Source organism: Prunus dulcis, chromosome 1 (assembly GCF_902201215.1).
Source record: "Prunus dulcis chromosome 1, ALMONDv2, whole genome shotgun sequence".
NCBI classification, from domain to species: Eukaryota; Viridiplantae; Streptophyta; class Magnoliopsida; order Rosales; family Rosaceae; genus Prunus; species Prunus dulcis.
The window spans coordinates 3731723-3754004 of record NC_047650.1 but is presented as its reverse complement, the minus strand read 5'-3'; the positions used below and the strand labels follow the sequence as shown (position 1 = coordinate 3754004).

Here is a 22282-nt window from a genome sequence, read left to right as displayed (position 1 = left end):
TTATAAGCTTGAAGAAAATTATAAAAATGGCTTCTGCAATGCAAAATGTTGTCTTGTATCGGAAATGTTGTTTATCCTATCGCTTGTATTAAAAATAAAAAATAAAAAAATCAACCACTCCAACTCCGTCTCCACCAACCCCTTACTTATTTTAAGTTTAGAGTTTGTAAATTCAAGTCAAATAATGCTAAAGAAGCCAAATTTATGTAACAACAAGTCTCTGTTGAAGAACCAATTGTCACATAATTCATCTTAATTATTATTTTATTATCAATTAGTGAGGAGAATCTAACTTGACATAAATTTTAATTTAAAGTTGATATGATTTGTTTTTATGTTTTGAAACCAGTGCCTTATAGTGGCAAGTGGCATTAGCACATGTCATCCTTGGCCTGAATTATTCAGATTCTATCTCAAAGTTGTTTTGTTGTAGGATGGTCCAAAATAATAGTCCAATGGCATCTCTTATTATAAATATCAGGGTGAAATAATAGATGTGTGCTATAAAATGAAGAAATAAGAAAATCGTAGTTTTCTAATAACACAGTTGGGTCACTTCTATTGGGTTCTCCAATGATACACGATTCCATTTCACATGTGCTTTTCCCTAGTTAAAGGACAAATGAAGGTAATTGAAAATTGGAGAAATCAACTATTCAAACAACAAAACTAAACTATTGAAAGAACGTTTTGCGGAGGATATTGAGGAACAATTATGTTAAATTAGGTGTGAGATTTTATCATAAAAAGTCTCGGTTATATTAGTAAAGAAATCACTCATTATATAATGTATTTTATTTAGTTAATGTTACAATATGAAACTTTATATTCTTCAACAAATTAGATCGACGTGCACTCAAAGATAGAAAACTACATTCACAACAAGTTTGTGCTCCAAGCTACGATTTGGGCCAATGACTTGCCCGTTTAGATTTTCTTCTTTTTTCCTTTTAAAAAAAAAATACAAGTGATAGGTTAAACTACAAAAAGGATCGGATTTCTCACACACACTATCAAGTGTCATGAAGGTTCAAACCTGAGACCACTAATTTGCAAGTCAATGCCCACTTTCATTTAGCTAGACTCTGTTGACGCCCGTCTAGCTTTTTCTTAATAGCACTTGATGCACAAAATTGTCCGAGTTTGAGGATGAGGAACCATATGGGCTAGAGGCTTCTTCTGCTTGTTTCTTCCACTCCATGACCTTAATTTTTTTTCATTTGCTTACCTTTCTCTCCCTCCATTAACTCTTTAACAAGCTTCTCCACATGCTCTCTCTTTACATCATTACAAATCTCCATGCCAATACCCCATTCATTACAAGCATAGTAACAGTTTGTTGGCTGGTCAAAAGAGCATGGCCAACACAACATAGGCACACCTGCACATAGACTCTCAATGGTTGAATTCCAACCGCTATGTGTTAAAAATCCTCCAACTGATGAGTGCTCAAGGACTTGTTCTTGTGGGCACCAACTTGCTATTAGTCCTCTTTCCTTAGTTTCATTCACAAACTCAGGTGGCAAAATTGATGATGCACCAACAACCAGGTCAGGCCTAATGACCCAAAAGAAGGGAAGCTTGCTATTTGCTATTCCCCAACCAAACTCAACAAGCTGTTCGGGTGATATGAATGCCAAACTGCCAAAATTCACATACAAAACTGAATTTGGGGCATTAGAATCTAGCCATTTGAGGCAGTCAGATTCTTCTTTCCGTAGACTATATCCCATAATCTTCAAAGGGTGCTCTGGTATCTGATTAAGAAGTAATGGGAGAGGGCCAATTGCATAAACAAGTGGAAACATGGATGAGAGAGCATCCAAAACATCTTGCTCCAGTGCATCAAAACTATGTAGAACAACTGCTGAACCTTTATCAAATCTTCCAATTGCTTCCAAGCAGTTTGTCCAGGATTTCTCATTGGGATTTGTGGTTCTCAAGTTGTGTGGGAGATCCCTTAGACGAATACCTTTCATTCCCGGAATCCAATCTATCACCTTGTCCAGAAAGCCATTTGTTAAACAACTCTCATCTGCAAATACCCAAGTGAAGAAAAATTTCATCTGTTTAGAAACAGGAGAATTAATCTAAAAATTAAGAGGTAAGGGAGGCCCTATTATTGACATTCCAAAAAAGGTTGGAATTAAGCTACTCATGTTTGAGTAATTTCACCTTTGAGTGGGACAAGTCCTTTTTCAACCAAAGCTGGAAATTGTATGTAGCCCATCAAGCTTCATGCAGAAATAGTAAAGAAGAGTACAACAGGGATTCCAAGTTCTTCAGCTGCTGCCAGGGGGAACAACGTCATCCAACCATCCGAAATGATGTGTGTCACTGAAGGATCGCCTGCCGTGTGATTGAGTTTTGTGATGAGGTCCCGAAATGGAGCCAAGAAATTCTTTTTTATGGACTCTCCAAGCAATAACATGTCTTGTTGGGTATCTTCATCTGAACTTTGAAGGCCATCTGGTATGGTTTCGAATCGGAAACTAGGCACACCGTCGAGGGAGTTTGGCCCTAGAGACTTGAGAAGCCTTTTGTGATTGAACTCTGTGTTGACAAAGGTTACATGAACACCTCTATGGTGGAGGAGCTTTGCTAGTTGAAGCATTGCCTTCATATGGCTTTGAACTGGAAAAGGCATGCAAACAACATGAGGCTTATTGGCTACTTCCTTGGAGCTACTCATTTTGGACTTAGATTGTGCGTGTGTTTGTTAGTGGATCTGTATGCGTCTGCACTTTGCACAACTGCATTGTTTTTATAGCCCTTATATTGGACACTTCAATAAATTTAAGTTTAATTAAATAAAATTTTCGCTTTTCCTCATGTGCAATTCTTATATATATATATATATATATATATATATATAAGTTTGAAGACGGCATATATAAAAAAGTTTACAAAAATGATAGTCATGTACTGTATTTATATACCACCCTATGTACCATCTTTAAAGAGGTGGCCTCAGCCTCTATGAAAGAGGTGGTACACAGAGTGATATACAAATGTGGGATGCGTAATATTGCTCATAGGTTTAATATTAATGCGAGGTCAAATTGGTATACTAAATTTAACTCACATATCACATTGCAAGTACCCCTATCATCAATTTTTATTGAATATTACTTTGGTGAATAAATTTGGAGTCTCTTGCATTATTGATATTAATTTAACAATTTAATAATAATAATAAAATAGTTTAACAACCATACCTTTTTTTATATATTTTCAAAACAGTGATTACGACAGGCTTATATAGTGGCAAATGGCAAGTGACAATGGCACAAGTCATCTTTGGCTATTCTATCTCAATGTTGGATGGTGACAGCATCAATAGCATCCCTTATTTTTGAAAAAAGCTATAATTGTCCTTTTTATGTTTTATAGTGTGCGTAGACAAAGAAGGAGAACTATAATTATTTCTAAATAACAATTAATGGAGAAATTATACAATAATACGGTATCACCACGTCAGCTGGTGATACTTTCAATCAGATATTACCATGTGTCTTTTAAAAGAAAACTGAAAAATGTTTTTCCAATTAGACATTGGGTTTCAATTTATCACAAAACGTCCCTAAGGTTTACAAAACTATCAGATTGCATCCTTAATGTTTTTTTTTTTTTGTCACTTATGGTTCTCAAGGTTAGTATGTGCAATCACAAATGGTCCCTGCCATTAGGTTCTGTCAAAAACTTTGTTAGTTTGCTGACAGTTTGCTGACGTGGCATATATATATATATCACAAAACATCCCAGAGGTTTACACACTTATCACAAATGGTCCCTATGAATTTTTTTTAATTTTAAAAAATTTAAAATTCATAAAATTTTGGTTTTCTTTTTAAAATTATTTATGAATGAAAAAATCATTTATAGAAGGATTTTAATCTTGAGGACCATTTATGAACCCTAAACCTTTTGTTTTTTTCATTTTTAAATTTTATGAATTTTAAATTATTTTTTAAAAACTTCATTAGTTTGTTGATGTGGCATATATATGGAGCCAACATCTACAATAATATAGTGTCACATGTATTTAAAATTTAATATATATTTTAAAATAATTATAATTCATAAAATTTTAAAAAGAAAACAAAAATTTTATGAATTTTAAATTTAAAAAATTAAAAAATTTCATAAGGACCATTTGTGATAGGTCTGTGAACCTCAATGATGTTTTGTGATATACATATATGTCACGTAAGCAAATTAACAGAGTTTTTTTACGAAACCTAACGGCAGAGACCATTTGTGATTATGCATACTAACCTTGAGGACCACGAATGACAAAAAAAAAAAATATTAAGGATGCAATATAATAGTTTCGTAAACTTTAAGAACGTTTTGTGATAATAAGCCTAAAATAAAATAAAATAAAAACAAAACAAAAAAGAAAGAAGCCGACTGCTGACTTGGCTCCAGTGCAGCCCTTGTTGTCACCCCCTCTCCCTCTTTTCCTTCATTTATGTTTCTCTCTCTCTCTCTCTCTCTCTCTGTCAGAGAATCACTTTATTTAATAATTGGCTTCTCTTGCCTAGCCCATGCGAGATCGAGAATTGGATAAAGAGAACTTGAATCAGGAGGTTTTGAGAGAGATTTAAGGATTAGAGGAGGAATACAAATAGAGAGAGAGGTCGCGGCGAGGGGACATTGAACTGGATGGAGGAGAGAGGGAGGGCACTGCAAGGGTGGACTGCAAACTAATAGAGGTGGAGGCTGTGGCACAGTTATTTTTTTCTCTTTTATTTTTCTTTTGAAGGGTAAAATTGGAACCCAATATGTAGGTGGAAAAATAATTTAAAGATTTTTAAAAAAAGACACGTTGTAATATTTGAATGGAAGTATCGCTAACTGACATTGTGATACCGTATCATTCTATTCGGTCCTCAAATGCTTTTTCTAGCTGAAGAACAAACTGACACTAGGTTAATTAAAAATCGAAAGAAATGAACTGTCAAAAGAAACAAAACTAACTAGCTTATTATGTACTGCCTCTGCTTTGCATATAAGAAGAATTTGTTTGGCATTTTGTTCAGCAATCCGACCTTAGCTCAGTTGGTAGAGCGGAGGACTGTAGTCGGGTAAACCAATAGCCATCCTTAGGTCGCTGGTTCGAATCCGGCAGGTCGGATATTTTTTGCCAATTTTTTTAAATTATATGTTTTTCACAAACTTCTTTTTAAATTATATTTTTTTCGCAAACTTCTCCAAAGATCCATTTCTTTTGCCTTAAAACTTCTATTTTTGTTTTTTGGCCAAACTCAAATTTCTTTTTTTTGTTTTTTGGCCAAACTCAAACTTCTTTTATATATATATATATACAACAAACTTGTTCAGACTTGTACTCCAAGCTGCTTCTCCGTTATTCCCCATTATATCGCTAGGGTTAACTTTTCTCCGCCGAATCTCTGAAATATATAGCTAGGTTCAGCGAAGACCGTACATTCATGGCTGACAAAGTAGCCATTGGATCCAACAAAACAGAACATAGCAGCAGAGCAAATTGGTCCCAACTCCCAATTGACCCTTTTCAATTGATCTTATCAAAACTGTCCGTACGAAACATTAAGCCGCTCGAAGCAGTTTGTCGTCCATGGCTTAAGGCCATCAAATACATTTCAACGTCATCGCCGTCCTTTGCTTGCTTACTAGAGCCACCACGGCTCCTTCTTTTTCGAGACGAGGACAACGATGGCGGTCGCCTGTCTGGTTTTTGCAGTCTTAAAGGCAAGTTTTACAGCTTGATGAACATACCTAAACAGTTAGGCGATGGATATACTATTTGCATTGGGTCCTCCCACGGCTGGCTGCTTTTCTTGACGAACAAGAAACGATTGCTGCTTTTAAATCCCGCATCTGCAGCGGCTCCGCTTCTTCTCCCACCACTCAATACTTTTCCGGATATAGATAGCATTATGTATCAATATCCTCCTCTGGAAGATTCAGGAAATTTTCTTCTCAAGGGAACTTGTGGATACTGGCGAAAATGGTTGTGCAAGGTTGTTCTGTCTTCGCCACCAACCCGCAACAACAGAAACAACATTGGGGTTTTGCTAATGTACAATGTCGGAGATGGGCGTAACCGTCTTGCTTTCTGCACCCCTGCAGATAACAAATGGACAAAGCTTGACGAGCACGGACGGTACCTAGATGTTACGAGTGATTGCCATCGCTTTTATGCGTTACGCGAAGATTACAGTGTTGAAGTCTGGGGTTTCCCCAACTCCTCTGCCATCAAAAAGTTGGAAACTATCCCAGCTGGTGCGCCCATGGTACCAAAGTTAAATTATGATTTCCAGCTTTACATGGACAAAACTGATGCCACTGATCTGTTTTTGGTCAAAACTGGAGCAAGTGATCTGTTCTTGGTTGCGATGGTCGACTCTTCTGCCTGGGAAAGGGTTCGATTTGATGTTTATAAGCTCGAATATAATCCGGATGGCACATCTAGATGGAGAAGGGTGGACTCCATTGGCAAGTATGCAGTGGTTTTGGGTTCAAACCACTCCATATTAATCTCACCCCAGGAATTTGATCATGCTCCAGGATATCATGAGAATTCCATCTACTTCCTCCATGCATCATCTTCTTTCAGCTATGATTTAATTGTCTATAATGTGAGAGAGATAGAACCGAAAAAGGTCGGTTATCTGGGATTATTAAAGCAACCAGCTTACTGGCTCGAACGTTATCCTTTAGCAGTGTAGCTAGCGACTAGGGTGATTATTGTTATTTAATCTTTAAACATTATATTCTGTGGAAGCTTAACATATAATTTGGCTTTATTTTTTATTTATTTTTAACTTTGTGCTCATGTTATTGGAATTTGATCTCCCTTGTTTCAATATGTATTTATTTCTAAACATTTCTTCCTGTAAACTTATTTTCCTAGTGTCGTCTTCCTTCTTGTCTTTGATCATATTGCCTTATCTTGTACATGTTAAAACTACAAAAATGGGGCACCTACGATGCACCCCAGACCACCATAACTGGGGTACCAGGAATGCACAGACGCCTGGTTACTGCATACAAAGCAAGAACTTGCATGGAAACAAAAGACATCAAATGTTGTGCATCATTGAATCATTACCATTGACTCAACAAAACCTTCACAAACCCACTTATCTTTTACTTTTCCTCGCTCTGCAAAAGCCCCAATTATTGCGAAGATAAACAACGAAATATAAAGAGGGAAAATCCCATTAACGCACCTAAGCAACCAATTACTTTCTGATTTGAACTAGTTTATCAGAAACCACGCATCCTTAGATAGCTGGTCCGAATCCGGCAGGTCGGATTTTCACATACCAATTTTTTAAATTATATTTCGTTTGTTGCCTTGCCTTGCCTCAAGCAGGCGCACACATTACCTAATCCGTAAGGTATCCTGAATAATACAAACTTCTTCTCCAAATACACTATCTTTTTATTCCGACTTCTTTTGCCCTTAAACTTGTTCTGTTCTACATACACAAGACAAACTGCTTCTCCTTTATTAGTCAGTTTTGTTATTCTCCATTCTCGATAGGGTTCTCTTTTCTCTGAATCTCCGAAATATTGGTTCAGCATCTGATCAAGGCCATACATCAATGGCTGACAAAACAAAACATAGCAGAACAAGTTGGTCCCAACTTCCAAGTGAACTTTTTGAATTGATCTTATCAAAACTGTCCCCAGGAAACGTACTGCGGCTAGAAGCAGTTTGTCGTCCATGGCTTAAGGCCATCAAATGCATCTCACAGTCATCGCCGTCCTTCACTTATTTTCCTTGTTTTTCAAGACGTGGACGAAGATGGTGTTAGCCAGTCTGGTTTTTACAGTCTTGAAGGCAAGTTATACGACATGCCTAAACATTTATGACATGGAGATGGTATTTGCATTGGGTCCTCTCACGAATGGCTGCTTTTCTTGAGCCACAAGAAACAACTGCTGCTGTTGAATCCCGTATCTGCAGGGATCCAGCTTCTGCTCCCCCAACTCAATACTTTTCTGTATAGCATTGATCCAGAAATTATTCCCCGGAAGTCTGCGAGACTTTGGCGACGAAGGATGCCCAAGGTTGCTCTGCCTTGTCGACCAACCTGCGGCAACAAAAACAACATTGGGGTCTTGCTAATGTACAATTACAAAGATGGATGTAACTGTCTTGCTTTCTGGACTCCTGCAGATAACAATTGGACAAAGCTTGACGGGCAGAAACTGTACCTTGATGTTACGAGCCCTTAGGCGTTAGTCATGTTAAGTGGTTATAGCCACGTGTAAAAATCCTAGAGAGCAGTTTTGGATGTAAGGCTGTGATTCTCAGTCATGTAAGAGAATCCAGCTATTCTTTCATACAGTTGTAGCTCACACTGAGCTTGCTCTATTGAGTACAGAGCATGCAATAGAAAAATATACACTTGTTTTGATTTAGTCAAGCTCTCTACTAAAATATACACTTGTTTTGATTTAGTCAAGCTCTCTACTCTCTCTGTGCTTTTCTTCCTCCTTCAATCTATTTAAAACTCTAACATGGCATCAGAGCCAGGTTGGGTCTTTTGATTTGGGCCTAATCTGTGAGGTGACTGAGCTCAATCGAAGCTCAGCTAAGCATTTGAGAAGAGAAATTGTTTGATTCAGACCAAAAGATGGCTGGATCTAGAAGTTCAGAAGTAAGAACTCCGATCTTCTCCGGTGAGAACTACGAGTTCTGGAGGATTAAGATGGTGACGATCTTCAAATCTCTTGGGCTATGGAGTCTGGTAGAAAAGGGGATTTCAACCTCTGATTCGAAGAAGAAGACGACAAAAGTTAAAGAATCATCGGAAGAAGAAGCTGATGCAGAGATGATTGCTGTGCTCATGAAGGACGCAAAGGCTCTCGGCATTATACAAAACGCAGTTTCTGACCAGATCTTCCCTCGGATTGCAAATGCCGACTCATCTAAAATGGCATGGAATCTACTCTACAGTGAGTACCACGGTGGTTATCAGGTCAGATCTGTAAAACTTCAGAATCTCAGATGGGAATTTGAGTATATGAGAATGCGTGAAGGTGAACAATTAACTGCATATCTTACTCGATTAAATGAATTGATAAATCAAATGAAAACGTTTGGAGAAGTGTTATCAAATGAAAGGCTGGTTCAAAAGGTGTTAATCAGTCTTAGTAGAGTGTATGATTCCATCTGTTTGGTGATTGAAAATACAAAGAGTTTGGAGACTATTGAATTGCATGAGGTTATTGCAATATTTAAGAGTCAAGAGCAACGTTTTGACATGCATAATGTGGATATAGCTGAGAAGGCATTTGGCTCTTTCTCAGTCGATACAAAAGGGCAGAACAAGAATAGTACTCAAACTGGTTCTACTAAGTCTCAGAAGAATTGGAAGTCTAACAACAAACCATAGGAGTCTAGACAGAAGCCACAGCAAGCTGGTGCTGCACAGACCTCAAATGGATCACAATATGTGCATCAAGATGGAGTGAAGCCTCAATGCAAAGTATGCTCTAAATTTCATTTTGGAGAATGTAGATATAAGGGCCAATCTAAGTGCTATAAGTGTGATAGATTTGGACATTGGGCTAGGGACTGTACTGCAAACAAAGGAGTGCAGAAAGCAAATAATGCAAGCCAAGTAGAAGTAACAGGGAATCTATTTTTTTGCAAACTGTGCAATTTCAGAGAAGAGTGGAAATGGAGAATTATATGTAGACAGTGGTTGCAGTAACCATATGACTGGGAACAAGGAGCTGTTAATTGACATAAATTCAAGTGTCACAGGCAAGGTGCAAATGCCAATAGGGGAGCTTATAAGTATAGCTGGCATGGGTACTTTAGTGCTTGACACAAGCTCTGGTACAAAGTATATCAGAGAACTCATGTATCCACCTGGTTTGAAGGAAAATCTGTTGAGTGTGGGCCAAATGGATGAACATGGTTATCATTTGGTATTTGGAAGCAGCATGTGCAGTATCTATGATGGTTCTTCTCTCGAGAATCTCATCATGAAGGTGGAAATGAGGAAGAATAGGTGTTATCCATTGTCATTGCCTTCAAATGACTATGTTGCACTAAGAGCTGGTATATCCAATTCTACCTAGATTTGGCATAAAAGAATGGGCCATTTGCATCTGAAAGGACTACATCAGCTTAAGGAGAAAGAGATAGTACATGGTTTGCCATACTTGGAGGATGTAAATGAAGTGTGTGGAGGCTGTCAACTGGGAAAGAAACACAGAGAGTGGTTCCCTAAGGATCAAGCATGGAGAGCAAGTACACCCCTTGAGCTTATACACATGGACTTGTGTGGACTAATGCAAAATGAGTCTCTAGCAAGTAATAAATATTTTATGCTGCTTATAGACGATTTTACAAGGATGATTTGGGTCTACTTCTTAAGATACAAGTCGGATGCACTAAACTGTTTTCAAAAATTCAAGTCTATGGTGGAGTTGCAGAGTGATTACAAAGTGAAATGTGTTCGAAGTGATAGAGGGGGTGAGTTCACATCTAGTGAATTCAATAAACTAAGATGCAAGAATTCAAAGACAATTCTCCATGGCTTACACACCCCAGCAGAATGGAATGGTAGAAAGGAAGAATAGGGCAGTGGTAGAGATGGCTAAGGCTATGTTACATGAGAAGGAGTTGCCTTATTACTTATGGGCAGAAGCTGTACACACTGCAGTGTACATTTTAAACAGGTGTCCTACTAAGGCTCTTAGAAACATGACCCCTTTTGAAGCTTATAGCATAAGAAAACCAGGTGTTGCTCATTTGAAGGTATTTGGCAGTGTGTGTGCTTTGTGCATAAACCAAAAGAAAGTAGACAGAAAGTGGATGCCAAAAGCACAAGGAGAGTGTTTGTTAGATATGCAACATGTGAGAAGGGTTATAGAGTGTTTGATCCTGTCCCTAGAAAACTACTATTGTCAAAAGACGTTGTATTTGATGAAGGAGCAATCTGAAATTGGAAGGAAGCAACTGAAATTCTGTGGTGATGGTGAATGATGAAGAGCAGCCTAGGAATTCTCAAGTGGAATTGTTTGAAACACCTGTAGGAAATCGAAATTCTGGTTTCATATCTATAGACTCAGTCTCCTATGAAGAATCAAGCAAGGCAAGCAGCAGATTGGAAGACACTCAGAATGACAGGACCCGACCCAATTTTCGCTTTGGAATTCGAGCCAAGTCCGGTGCGTGTCGGACACCTGACGAATGTCGAGCACAAAAGACCTTTTTGCCCTTCTTGCTTTAAATTTTCTTTAAAATTCCCTTAAGTACATCTACCCCAACAGCCAGAATATCGCAAGTAACAGATCTCAACTCCATTTTTCCACTAATACTAGATATCATAGCATACTCTAAAGTTGTTAAGGTTTCAAGGACTTTCTACAAAACTCTACCTTGGCGCGGAGGCTATGATTGGCCCGGTGGTGGATCCCGCGTACTTCTACGGCCTGGGGGTGAAAACAGTTTGAAGATGTGAGTGGACCAAACATGAGAATTTTTGAAAACAGTTTAACAATCATAATAACCCCCACTATAAAAAAAATTGTTAAATAAGCTGAATACGTACTCTTCATTTAAAGCATACTAAACTCAAGCATTCTATGTAAATCATATTCAAGCTCAATAAATTTTATTCACAAGCACTGAAATCAAAGCTTGTATAAAACACTGAAACCAAACTTGTATAAAAGTACTGTACTCAAACCTTGTATAACTGAACAAAACTATATAAATGTATCAATGCCTGAAAAAATCAGAGAAGCTAGTATAAAATAGCTGAAAGTCATAACTGTATAAAAGAGCTTAAAATTCTTTAAAATTACCACCTAATTGTACCCCTGTCTTATCCGTCAATTCCCTGGCAGGTCTCGGGCGTCACGTAGGCTACCCGAGCCGCAAACTGGCGAAATCAGGGGACTATGATCAGCCTGATCCGCCCGCAGGTCCTCGATGACACCAAGTCACTCGAGTCGCTCAGGCAGGATGCAGGGGACCGTAGTCAGCCTGATCCGCAATCCTGGCAGGTCTTGGGGACACAGAGTCAGCCGAGCCGCAATCCTGGCAGGTCTCGGGACACCAAGTCTGCCGAGCCGCAAATCCTGGCACTCACGGTCCGAGCGTCCCCGAAACTCGTGAGGCAAAGTCAAGTGCACCGACATAAACTGAAATCGGACTGGATGTCCGTAGACATCGGTCCAACTGTGGGTAATCACCAAAGAAAATGGGTACGAGGTGGTTTTAAAATAAATTCCTTTAGAAAAATCTGAATAATAACTGAAATCTCAAGTTGTGCTGCTATTTCTTCTGTCATAAGCCTCAAAATCTGTTTTCTATAACTCTTAAGCATGTAAAAGTAAGCAGCACACAACTTATAGAACTATTTATGTATTAATCATGCTCGGAAACACAATAAAGCTTACTCAAGATCAAATAAGGAATTTAGTCAAATAAACTCGTTTATAAAAACTCTTTTATATAAAATCAATGTAAAATCACTTATAAAATCTTATTTATGGAAAACCTCTATATAACTCATTTATATAAAATATTTCATGAAAGAAAGTCCACTCACAGATGGTCTGAGCTACTTTGACCCTTCGAATGTCTCTTTTGCAATCCTGTCGGGCTCCTGGTGCCTGATTAACCATAAAGATTAAATTAATAAACTGCTGAATAAAAAGAATTTCAACTAAACATCCTGCCCCCGGCTCTTAGAAATACGTGCACTCGTTTCAGGTTACTCCTATGCCCACCTTAGCTTTTTGGACAGTTAGACCGGCCTTAAGAGACCCGAAACCTCAATAAGCGGTAAGCTACCAGATCGGCCGATCCGGGAACCCGTGGGTCCACGGTCTCCGATGGCCAATCTAGGCTCCTCTGAAGGTTCCTTACAGAGAAGGAACCATGTTCCGCGAATTTGGTCCTAAACGGACGGTCGGATTAGCCAAAATCGCGTTATCGCTTAAAATCCAAACCCTAGCCCCAGGGTTCGCGATTTCGGTGTATCCGGGACTCCGATTCGCAATCCGTCGAATCCTACACTATCCTGACATCATGTAGACCGACATATCCGAAATTCAGCGTGATCCGATTATTTGACGACACTGCACCCACGGATCGCGCGATATGGAAAATCCGTTCGGGGCTCAAACGGACTCCGAATCGAGATCCGCGAAATCCCACATGCTCGTGACGACACGAGGGTCACAAAACTGCACAGAATTACCTCACTACCCTCGCCCACGCGCTCCAGCACGCGCGGGCAGCTTTGGTTGTCCAAAGCGATTTCGGGTGGCCGAAAAATCTCGGAACCAAGACTCCAAACTCCTACCCTAGGTAAAACACCCCATTTGGAGTCACTTTTGTTCTTGAACATACCCCAAAAAGTGACCAGAAACAGTAGATCTCGGCGGCCGAAGTTTCGGCCAGAATTCAAGTCGAAAATTGATCGCTTTAGAGCTAAAATCGATCGAAACCCATACACCCATCAGCTAGAACACGAAAAATAGCTGAGAAACCATACCTTACTCGATCAATTTGGTGGAGAAACGAAGGAGAATTTTGAGCTGGAAGTTCGGGTGGCTTCGAAGGAACCTCCGTCGGAAAACATGATTTTTCGGCCAATTCAGGGCGGCCCCGGGGTGGAGGTCGGTCAGGTCTTGACGGCGAGACGGAGGCGGACCCGATGGTACCCATGGTGGAGATCGGCTCGGCCTGTGGTGGCCGGGCCGTCGCCTGGAAGTCGAACGGGCGCACGGCTGGGTGCGACGCGAGGGAGAGAGAGAGAGAGGGAAGAGAGAGAAAGTGACGGGGGAGAAGAGAGGGAGAGAGATAAAAAGTCTGACTTTTTGGCCAAATTACCGTTTTGCCCTTCGCAGTTTTTAGACCATATCTTCTTCGTTATGGCTCCGATTCGGGTCTACTCCGTGTCTACGAACTCGTTTCGCCGCGCTCTACGCAATGGCGCAAGCGGCATTCCCAAATTCTTTCTCGATCAAAAAGTCAATTTTCTCCCTATTAAATAATGCGAGGGCAAAATAGTCTTTTCACTAGAAGATATTTTCCTTACTTTTTAGATATTTTGGTTTGGGTTATTACACAGAACTTCGATCATACTCCATTGAAATGGAGGAAGTTGGATGATATCTTAGCACAATGCAATCTGTGCACAATGGAGCCTGAGAAGTTTCAAGAAGCTGTGAAGGATGAGTCATGGATGAAGGCAATGAAAGATGAGTTGAACATGATAGAAAAGAATGATACATGGGAGCTTGTTGATAGATCTATGGATAAACCAGTGATTGGAGTTAAATGGGTGTTTAAAACTAAGCTAAATCTGGACGGTTCTGTGCAGAAGAATAAGGCAAGACTGGTGGCTAAGGGATACTCACAAAAACCAATGGTGGAGTACAATGAAACATTCGCACTAGTGGCTAGATTAGACACAATTCGGACTCTGATTGCACTTGCAGCTCAGAAGGGTTGGCAGCTGTATCAATTAGATGTTAAGTCAGCTTTTCTAAATGGCATCTTAGAGGAAGAAGTGTATGTGGATCAGCCGTAGGGATTTGTAGTGAAGGGTAGTGAAAGAAAGGTTTACAAGCTACACAAAGCTCTATATGGTTTGAAACAGGTGCCAAGAGCTTGGTATAGTGAAAAATTGATAGTTATTTTGCTAAGTGTGGTTTCACAGAGAGCCAAAGTGAGGCTACTCTTTATGTCAAAGCAAGAGGTGAATCAAGCATCTTTATCCATTTATGTAGATGATATAGTCTACATAGGAAATGATCAAGAAATGTTAGAAAACTTCAAGATGGACATAAAGGAGAAATATGAAATGACTGATCTGAAGCTCTTGCATCATTTCTTAGGAATGGGAGTAATTCAAACACCAACAAGCATATTCATTCATCAGAAGAAATATGCAACAACTCTGTTAAGTAGATTTGGTTTGAATGAGTGTAAGCCGGTATCTATTCCACTAGTTACCTCAGAGAAATAAGTAAGGATGATGGAAGTGGATTGGCAAGTGAAGAGCAATACAAAAGGATCGTTGGAAGCTGTACCTCACAGCTACTAGACCCGACATTATGTTTGCAGCTAGTTTGCTTGCAAGATTCATGCATTGTCCCACTAGCAAACATCTTGGAACAGCAAAATGTGTTCTTAGATATGTAAAAGGAACTCTAGATTATGGTATGGAGTATGTGAAAGGAAAAGAGGCAGTCCTAATTGGCTATTGTGACAGTGATTGGAGTGGTTCAGTGGATGATAGCAAGAGCACTTCTGGATATGCCTTTTCTTTTGGTAGTGGAGTGTTTGCTTGGGCATCAGTCAAGCAAAATTGTGTTGCACTCTCTACTGCAGAAGCGGAATACATCAGTGCCTCTGAAGCAACAACACAAGCTATTTTGTTGAGATTTGTCTTAGAAGATTTTGGAGAACTTCAAACCGAAGCGACACCTCTACATTGTGACAACATTTCAGCTATTGCCATTACAAGGAATCCTGTGTTTCATCAGAAAACCAAGCATATCGATCGAAGGTATCATTTTATTAAAGATGCTTTGCAAGAAGGAACTGTGGATCTGATTTATTGTCCCACAAATGAGCAGTTGGCAGATATCTTTACAAAGGCTGTGGCTAAGGATAGTTTCTGCTATCTTAGAGAGAAACTCGGTGTGAAATCAGCTCTCAATTTAAAGGGGAGTGTTGAAATGTAAGTGGTGAGCTGATAAGAATGTAATTAGGCCTCTAAGCTAAATGGTGTATTCACTTGGTCACTAAGATAGACAAGTGTTAGGCGTTAGTCATGTTAAGTGGTTATAGCCACGTGTAAAAATCCTAGAGAGCAGTTTTGGATGTAAGGCTGTGATTCTCAGTGATGTAAGAGAATCCAGCTATTCTTTCATACGGTTATAGCTCACACTGAGCTTGCTCTATTGAGTACAGAGCATGCAATAGAAAAATATACACTTGTTTTGATCCAGTCAAGCTCTCTACTCTCTCTGTGCTTTTCTTCCTCCTTCAATCTATTCAAAACTCTAACAATTGCTTCTATGCCTTAAACGTAGATTACAGCGTTGAAGTCTGGGAATTCACCAATTCCTTAATTCCCATAAAAAAGTTAGAAATTATTATCCCAGCAGCAGGCGTGCCCTGGGAACTAAAAGGACATTCTTGGTTCCGAATACCCTGCATAGCCAAAACTGGGGCAAGTGATCTGTTCTTGATTTAGAGGGTCAATTCTTTGAACCCCCAGGTGGTTCGATTCGATGTTTATAAGCTCGAATATAATAATTGGAATGGTACATGTGCATATGGATGGACAAAGGTAGAATCCATTGGCAACTATGCATTGGTTTTGGGATTGAATCAGTCCATATTAATCTCACCGCAGGAATTTGATCATGAGAACTCAATTTATTTCACCTATGCACCATCTTCTGACTGCTGTTTTTAAGTGTGTATAATTAGAGAGGGAAAGAAATTGAAAAAGCCTGCGATCTTGGATTTACAGGGCTTGAACATCCAGTTTACTGGTTTGAACCTGGTCCTTTAGCATTGTAGCTGGCTAGGCTAGTTAGGGACTAGGGTGATTATTGTTAGTTAACGTATTACAGTTTGGCTTTATTCTGTTAACTTTGTGCTCATGTTGTGTATAAAATTAAGGGCAGATTTGTCATTTTGATATTTCTTTTTATGAAATCAACAATTTTTGTGAAGGAATTTTAAGAAAAAGTGGTTTTGTGAAAGCAATTTTTACTAATCAGGAATTGAATTCCAATTATATGAGAATTCATATGTTTACTTCACATCAATGAATTAAAAAGTAAGTAGGGTCCACACAAAATTAGGAATTGAATTCCTGATTTTGGAGGAATTCAAATTCTTGGGTGAGAGGTGGTATTCTAATTTCTGGAACGAGAACAGAACATTTACTTTGCCATCTACTTTACCCCAACAACGAGAACATTTTAGCAATTAGCACCACTCCTACCCCAATTCCATATGATTTAGTAAACAACTTTAATAGGAATCCGGAATCTAATTCTTCTCAATCCAACTCATCATCAGTTCAATTTATCCTCATTCAATTCCTCCTAATTTGATTACGGATTAGTAAACATGATAAAGACCTTAGAGAGTGTTTGAGTAATTTTTAAAACCTTGGTTATGTAAAAACTCGAAGAAACTGAGGGGTGTTAATCTATATATATATAAAACAAAAGGCAGAGAGTGGTGAAACATTCAAAAACCAAAAAATGCCCTTAGTTAATTCAAACATTAAGAATTAAAATTATAAATTAAATGAGGATAATATGATAAATTCACATTTTTTTCATATTAAAAAAATTTAAATTAAAAACAAAATTAGATAATAAGTCCTACTTTATGGAACATAACTATCTATATTATCTTTCCTTAATTCTAAAAATAAAATGAGATATTTAGTCAAATACCCATTCTTAGCACTAAAATTATAAATAAACCCTACACTATTTAATTTCTATAAACATACCCCAAAAAAATCCAAAAAATAATAGTTGGCCCTATTGAATTTAATTTTAATTATTAAATTACTTTGATACCCCATTGAGTGTTTTGGGCTGTTTTATGAGGTTTTTGGGTTGGGTTTGTTTTAAGAAATCAATGGCAGTTTTGTAATTTAAAAGAAGTTAAAAGCCTTATTGTTATGTTGTAAATGGGTTTTGGGTGTGTTTCTAAAGTCCATTTCATATAGGGTTTTTTTATAATTTAGGCTCCAATATTGGGTATTATAGTGAATCTCCCAAATAAAATACCCAAAAAAAAAAAAAAAACCAATTCGCACATGCGGAGCATGTGCCAAGGGGCCCGTATAAATAACTCGTTTTATTTTTTGTCAGACCCTTTATTAGTGAGTTTTCGTTATTCTCCTCTCGCTAGGGTTCTCTTTTCTCATAATCTCCAAAATATTGGTTCAGCGTCTGATCAAGGTCACACATCAATGGCCGACAAAACAGCCATTCTTTCCCAAAAAACAAAACATAGCAGAACAAGTTGGTCCGAACTTCCAATTGACCCTTTTCAACTGATCTTATCAAAACTGTCCCCAGGAAACATACTGCGGCTCGAAGCAGTTTGTCGTCCATGGCTTAAGGCCATCAAATACATCTCACGCTCATCGCCGTCCTTCACTTGCTTACCAGAGCCGCCGCTGCTCCTTGCTTTTCAAGACGAGGGCAAAGATGGTGTTGGTTTTTACAGTCTTGAAGGCAAGTTTTACAACATGCCTAAACAGTTATGCCATGGAGATAGTATTTGCATTGGGTCCTCTCACGGCTGGCTGCTTTTCTTGAGCAACAAGAAACAACTGCTGCTCTTAAATCCCGTATCTGTAGGGATCCAGCTTCTGCTCCCACCACTTGATACTTTTCTGTATAGCATTGATCCAGTACTCCAGAATTCTGGGAGACATTGGCGACAAAGGATACTCAAGGTTGCTGTCTCTTTGCAACCAACCTGCGGATACAAAAAAAGCATTGGGGTCTTGCTAATGTACAATTACCACGGTTCCAAAGATGGGTGTAACTGTCTTGCTTTCTGCACGCCTGCAGATAACAAGTGGACAAAGCTTGCCGGGCAGAAAGCGTATGTTGATGTTACGAGCGATCGCAATGGCTTCTATGCCTTAAACGTAGATTACAGTGTTGAAGTCTGGGATTTCACCAATTCCTTGATTCCCATAAAAAAAAGTTGGAAATTATCCCAGCTGGTGCGCCCTTGGAACTAAAACTAAATAATTGGTTCCCAAAGCCCTGCATAGCCAAAACTGGGGCAAGTGATCTGTTCTTGGTTCAGAGGATCAGTTATTTGCCCATCCCCCAGGTTCAATTCGTTGTTTATAAGCTCGAATATAATAATCGGGATGGTACATGTACATCTGGATGGACAAAGGTGGAATCCTTTGGCAACCAGGCATTGGTTTTGGGTTCGAATCAGTCCATATTCGTTACACCCCAGGAATGTGATCATGAGAACTCAATCTACTTCACCCACCTGTTTTTTATGTGTGTATAATTTGAGAGGGAAAAACATAAAAAGAGTCAGTGATGATCTTGGATTAACAGGGCTTATAAAACAAGTTTACTGGCTTGAACCTAGTCTTTTTAGCACTGTGGCTAGCTAGGCTAGTTAGGTCTGGGAACTTGGGGTGACTATTGTTAATTAATCCTTATTGCTAGTTAACATAAAACAGTTTGGCTTTATTTTGTTAACTTTGTGCTCATGTTATAATATGCTTTCTTCGAGTAGTTTAGAAAACCTTGTGGTTTGGTTTGTTCTATCTAAACTCCCTTGTTTCCATATGTGTTTGTTTCTCAACATTTCTTCCTGTAAACTTACTATTCCTAGTCTCTGTTTCCTTCTTGTCCTTGATCATAAATTGCATCTTCTACATTTTGAAACCCAACTTTGTCATACTATCCAGAGCCACAGGCATCGTTTGTAATCAATCTTGTATAAGGGTTTAATTGGTGTATATTCCTTTCTTTTGATTGTTTAATACAAGCAATATTTAAGAATGGGGATTTAAACACAAGACTTCGGGTGCAACTGTGCAGAGGTGAATACTACCTCTTAGGGTCCATAGATGATTTACTTCAATAGAAGAACCATCATTGTAGTATTCATGTCTAACGAAAAATGAACTCTCTTCTTGTACACCAAAAAAAAAAAATATTTTTTCTGTTTTCTTTCTTCGAATTGATTTGCGAGTTGATTGGTTTTTTTTTTTTGGGTCACTAGTTGATTTGGTTTATATTATTATAAGGACGAATACAATTCGGTTAAATGTGACGGCCGGAACCCATCCAATTAAACTTCATCAAGAAGGCTTCCCAATTGACCCAAACTGGTTGCCATGCACTCTGAAGCCAACCTAGAAGGTTACTGATTACCTATCTAGCATGCTAAATGCAAAAGCTCTGGCATATGAATAAAAATTCTAGACAAACCCAACATGGCCATACCAAGTCGAAAGCAGCAGACTCGGTTGTGGATTTTCGCTTCCTCAGCTATAGCAATTCAAAGTGCGACACAAGCTTTCAGGATTCCTATTATATCTTGAATCAATCTTGTGTAGCTCCACAGTTTGCAGTCACACGAAAGTATAAACTGCTAGATTCTCTATGATACAACCCTTCCCACCCCCCGGCAGCTATAAAAGAGGACACCCTAACTCAAGCACCTATAGTGTACTCCAGAACATAACTCGAGCAACCTGTGCCGTATCCCAGATCGCCATAACTTGGGGACCTAAGGTGCACCACAGATCACCATAACTTGAGCACATAAGGTGTACTATAGACCACCAAACAACTAAGAGTACCCCACTAACCAATCATTTTAAACTTTCATATAGACACCTCTGCAAAAGAGAAAACAATAAGCAAGACTAATAATGGTTTGAGGTTTCAACCTCAATTCATAAGCACCAAGAGCTCGATGCACATGGAGCACCGAGAAATCGAAATAGCACCTAAGAAATAAGGAATGACAAGAAGTGATTAGACTAAATGGCATAACCACCATGAATGCACAGACACTGAGTCATGACATATAATACAGACAAACCTGAATCAAATGCAAAATATGCAAGAGACTGAACGGCATAGACCAAATGCATACGGCATATAGATATGCCAATGTTGCAAAGCAGAACCATAATTCCACATGGTTACTGCATACAAAGCCAGAATTAGCATGGAAACAAAAGATCTCAAACGTTGTTCATCACTGAATCATTACCATTGACTCAACAAAAACTTCACATACCCACTTCTTGCCTTTCCTCACTCTCCTAGACAACCCAAAACAGCTAATACTACACACCATTTGCAAAAGCCCCAAAAAAATAATCCCATTAACACACATAAGCAACCAATTACTTTCTGATTTGGAACAGAAACCACGCAGAGCTTAAAAACGCCAACCAAACAGAACGAACACCATCCATCATTCACACAGAAATCACATATAGCATAAACACAAACTAAAATCCATATCTATATATAACCAATTTGTCAAAATAACCATCCACCCATTGATACTGCATATACTATTTTGGCCAATTAAAGAAGAAACTTCATCCTAGCCGAAACCCTAGAAAACAGAGCAAATCGAAGCAAATCATTACATGGGTTCGATGGAGAAGAAGCTGCGGTTGGTTCAGTTGATGTCGGTGTCGTCGAAATCGTCCTCGAAGGAATTGAAGAAGTCAGCGTCGGCCAGCTTGTTCTCGCCGATGACGCCGTCGGCAAAGCTCTCGAGTGTGTCAACGTCGTCAACGTCCATGGCCATGGTGGAGCCCTGGTCGTCCATGTCGCCGAAGAAGTCCATCGGAGTCGGCCTCATGGCTCCAAACCTTCTCTCTCTCGCGGAAGCTATGGCTATGGAGCGCCTCACGTTTTGGTTCTCGGCAGGGGAGCTCGCTTTTTGTCTTGCTACTGGCGACGACATGTCGTTGCCTTCTTATGTTTTTGTACAATTTATCGCCGACTCTTTAATGTTAATTTTCTAGTTTTCTAGTTTTCTAATTTTCTAGTATAAACATAAATGGAAAACAATAAAATAATAGTGGAAAGACTGTGAGAGAGGTGCCCCAGCAAAAGCACAAAACAGCACAAGCAGACTCTTTAATTGCTACTGGGCTCGTGGTTTCCGGTTGTAAGATTTCGTTTTTCTATAAATAAATAAAAGCTTTCAACTTGATTGGAAAAAAAAAATTAAAATTAAAATCGATGATGAACAAAATATCAGTCAAGAATAATTATACCTGTAAATTTTTATGAAAATATCCTTGAGCCTCCCCCTCTCTTGATTCTCAAACTCTTCTTCAACGCCCCTCCTCTATCAAGTTGTTGTTTTCTTATGTAAAAATAGTCACCTGCTCATTATTTATACCAATTTGGGTCTTATTTAAAATAAATAAAAATACCAAGTTAGGTTTTGCAATCATGTGGATTTTTTATTTTTTTTTGGGCTAATGTCACTTTGACTAGAATTTGACGAGAAGTTAATGTGCATGATCGTGATATGAGTAATGTTTTGATGTAAATGAATTCGATGTGGTATGGTGTTACTAATTTCCTCAAATCATTCCATTATATGATATATAACACATTGAGTATAAAAGTTCTCTTCCAATGCATATTATAATTTGAGTGAATACCACCTTAACATATCGTTTAGTGTTACTATCACGTATAATAACTTGATTAATTTAACATGAATTGA

General features: G+C 38.7%; 2 protein-coding genes and 1 non-coding gene across 3 annotated transcripts in view; 1 reads left to right on the top strand and 2 right to left on the bottom strand.

Annotated features, from left to right (window-relative positions):
* Positions 1–1205: 1205 nt before the first annotated feature.
* LOC117625619 (7-deoxyloganetin glucosyltransferase-like) overlaps positions 1206–22282 on the bottom strand; it is a 25353-nt gene continuing 4276 nt past the window's right edge. Inside the window, exon 2 of the mRNA XM_034357170.1 lies at positions 1206–2035. Coding sequence (XP_034213061.1) covers positions 1206–2035 — 830 coding nt within the window. The remainder of the gene's footprint in view (positions 2036–22282) is intronic.
* Positions 5050–5140, top strand: TRNAY-GUA. Its single transcript is given in 2 exon segments — positions 5050–5086; positions 5105–5140. It is a non-coding gene; the product is annotated as a tRNA-Tyr (tRNA).
* Positions 21024–21520, bottom strand: LOC117625692 (small acidic protein 1-like). Its single transcript, XM_034357261.1, has one exon. The coding sequence runs from the start codon at positions 21503–21505 to the stop codon at positions 21215–21217; it is 291 nt and encodes a 96-aa protein (XP_034213152.1). The 5' UTR covers positions 21506–21520; the 3' UTR covers positions 21024–21214.